Source organism: Corylus avellana, chromosome ca6, assembly GCF_901000735.1.
Source record: "Corylus avellana chromosome ca6, CavTom2PMs-1.0".
Lineage (NCBI taxonomy): Eukaryota > Viridiplantae > Streptophyta > Magnoliopsida > Fagales > Betulaceae > Corylus > Corylus avellana.
Window position 1 is genome coordinate 19978186 of NC_081546.1, and position 2167 is coordinate 19980352.

General features: G+C 35.4%; 1 protein-coding gene across 1 annotated transcript in view; it reads right to left on the minus strand.

The window, feature by feature from the left end:
* Positions 1-1459, minus strand: part of LOC132185311 (LEAF RUST 10 DISEASE-RESISTANCE LOCUS RECEPTOR-LIKE PROTEIN KINASE-like 2.1) — an 8249-nt gene extending 6790 nt beyond the window's left edge. The window contains exon 1 of the mRNA XM_059599103.1: positions 745-1459. Within this exon, the coding sequence (XP_059455086.1) occupies positions 745-1459 (715 nt within the window). The remainder of the gene's footprint in view (positions 1-744) is intronic.
* Positions 1460-2167: the final 708 nt, after the last annotated feature.

Here is a 2167-nt window from a genome sequence, read left to right on the forward strand (position 1 = left end):
AAAAAAAAAAAAAAAAAAAAAAAAAAAAAGTAAAAATTGAGATACCAAAAAAGTTAAACAATTCATGTTCATAAATAAAATAGCCTAGCCTAGCATATATTATATAGGACACTTAAAAAAATTAAACAATTCAAGTTCATAAATAAAATAGCCTAGCCCAGCATTATATATGACACTTAAAAAAAATTAAACAATTCAAGTTCATAAATAAAATAGCCTAGCCTAGCATTATATATGACACTTAAAAAAAATTAAACAATTCATGTTCATAAATAAAATAGCCCAGCCTAGCATTATATATAATACTTCAAATAATTAAACAATTCACGTTCATAAATAAAATAGCCTAGCCTAGCGCTATATATGACATTTTAAAAAATTAAACAATTCATGTTAATAAATAAAATTGCCTAGCCTTGCATTATATATGATACTTAAAAAAATAAAAAAAAATTCATGTTCATAAATAAAATGGCCTAGCCTAGCATATATTATATATGACACTTAAAAAAATTAAACAATTCATGTTCATAAATAAAATAGTCTAACCTAGCATTATATATGATACTTATACAATTCATGTTCTTAACAATCCACCCAGACAACAAAATTAAACTAAAAATTAAATTTGAAACAAATATATAATACTTGAAAAAAATAAATTAATTAATAAACTTATATATATATATATAAGATGTTGAAGGAATCTCCTCAACCAAATAGCTTCCTGAACCGCTGCAGAACAAGCTACATACTTGGCCTTCATGGTCGATAATGCGATATAGGATTGTTTCTTGCTATTCCAAGTGATGGCACCATTATTAACCAAGAAAGCATATCCAGATGTCGATTTTCGCTCATCTAGATCACTACCCCAATCGGCGTCACTATATCCAACAAGACACAAATTCGAACCTTGATAGCAAAGTACATAATTTGCAGTTCCTTTGAGGTATCTTAATATCCTCTTGACTGCTTTCCAATGGGTTTGTTCGGGGTTAGACTGGAATCTACTGACCAAGCCAACTGCATCGCATATGTCCTGCTGAGCACACATCATAGCATACATCAAGCTACCTATGGCGTTAGCATAAGGAACACGGGTCATCTTTTCTATCTCATCTTGAGTCTTAAGACACATTTCTAGGCACAAGTTCTCGCCTTTAGCAATGGGTTTACAATCATACATCTGAAAGCGTTCAAGAACCTTCTTTATATAGGTTTGTTGCGACAAACTTAGAAGTTTCTTTGATTGATCCCTAAAGATCTTGACTCCCGGAATGTAGTCTGCCTCACCCATGTCCTTCATCTCAAAGTTGGAGGACAACCACCCTTTGCTGGCGACTATCATATCCTTATCATTTCCGACCAACAATATATCATCAACATACAATGACAAAATGATGAAACTCCCTTTAGAACGTTTGACATAAACATACTGATCTTCTTCGATCATCATGAACCCATTCAAAAGAATAGCTCGATGGAATCCAAGATTGTAGTGACCCAAATAATTAACTAAGCTTAGATAGCTTAGTTAGAGGGTTAAGATGGACTTTGGGTCACTAGGAAAAGTTAGAAGGGCATTTTGGGAATTTGAAACTTTCGGAAAGCTAGACGTACGCTCTTGTCTGTAGTAGAGGACATACGCTCCTGTTTTTAGTGCGGACGTACGCGGGGGGACTACCGGACGTAATCTAACAATAGTACGACATACTCTGCAAATAGTACATGGACGTACACCCTAATAGTACAGGACGTACACTACGTTTGGAACGCCCATTGGATAATACCTAGATCGTATGCTACAGCCTTGGACCGCTGTGTAAACAATACCAGGCGTACGCTCCTATAGTACCGGACGTCCACTACTTTTCAGAGAAGTTGGTAGTGCCCTCTGCTATAAATACCCCTTACCCCCTTCAATTTTACAAGTCCTATTCATTGCCTAACTCGCCCCCAGGCTCTGCAAAAATTCCTCCTTGTGAGTGTGTTTTGCGTGAGGTTTGTGAGTTCGGTGCTATCGGAGAGGAGGTTCTCAAAGTTTCGCTTCAAGGAGGTAATACCCTCAGGCCTAGCTCGTTTTTACGTCGTTATGTTGCTTAAATGTTGCCTTAGGTTACTAGTTTTAGTTCTAGCTAGGTTACATCTTAAATCTTGATAATGT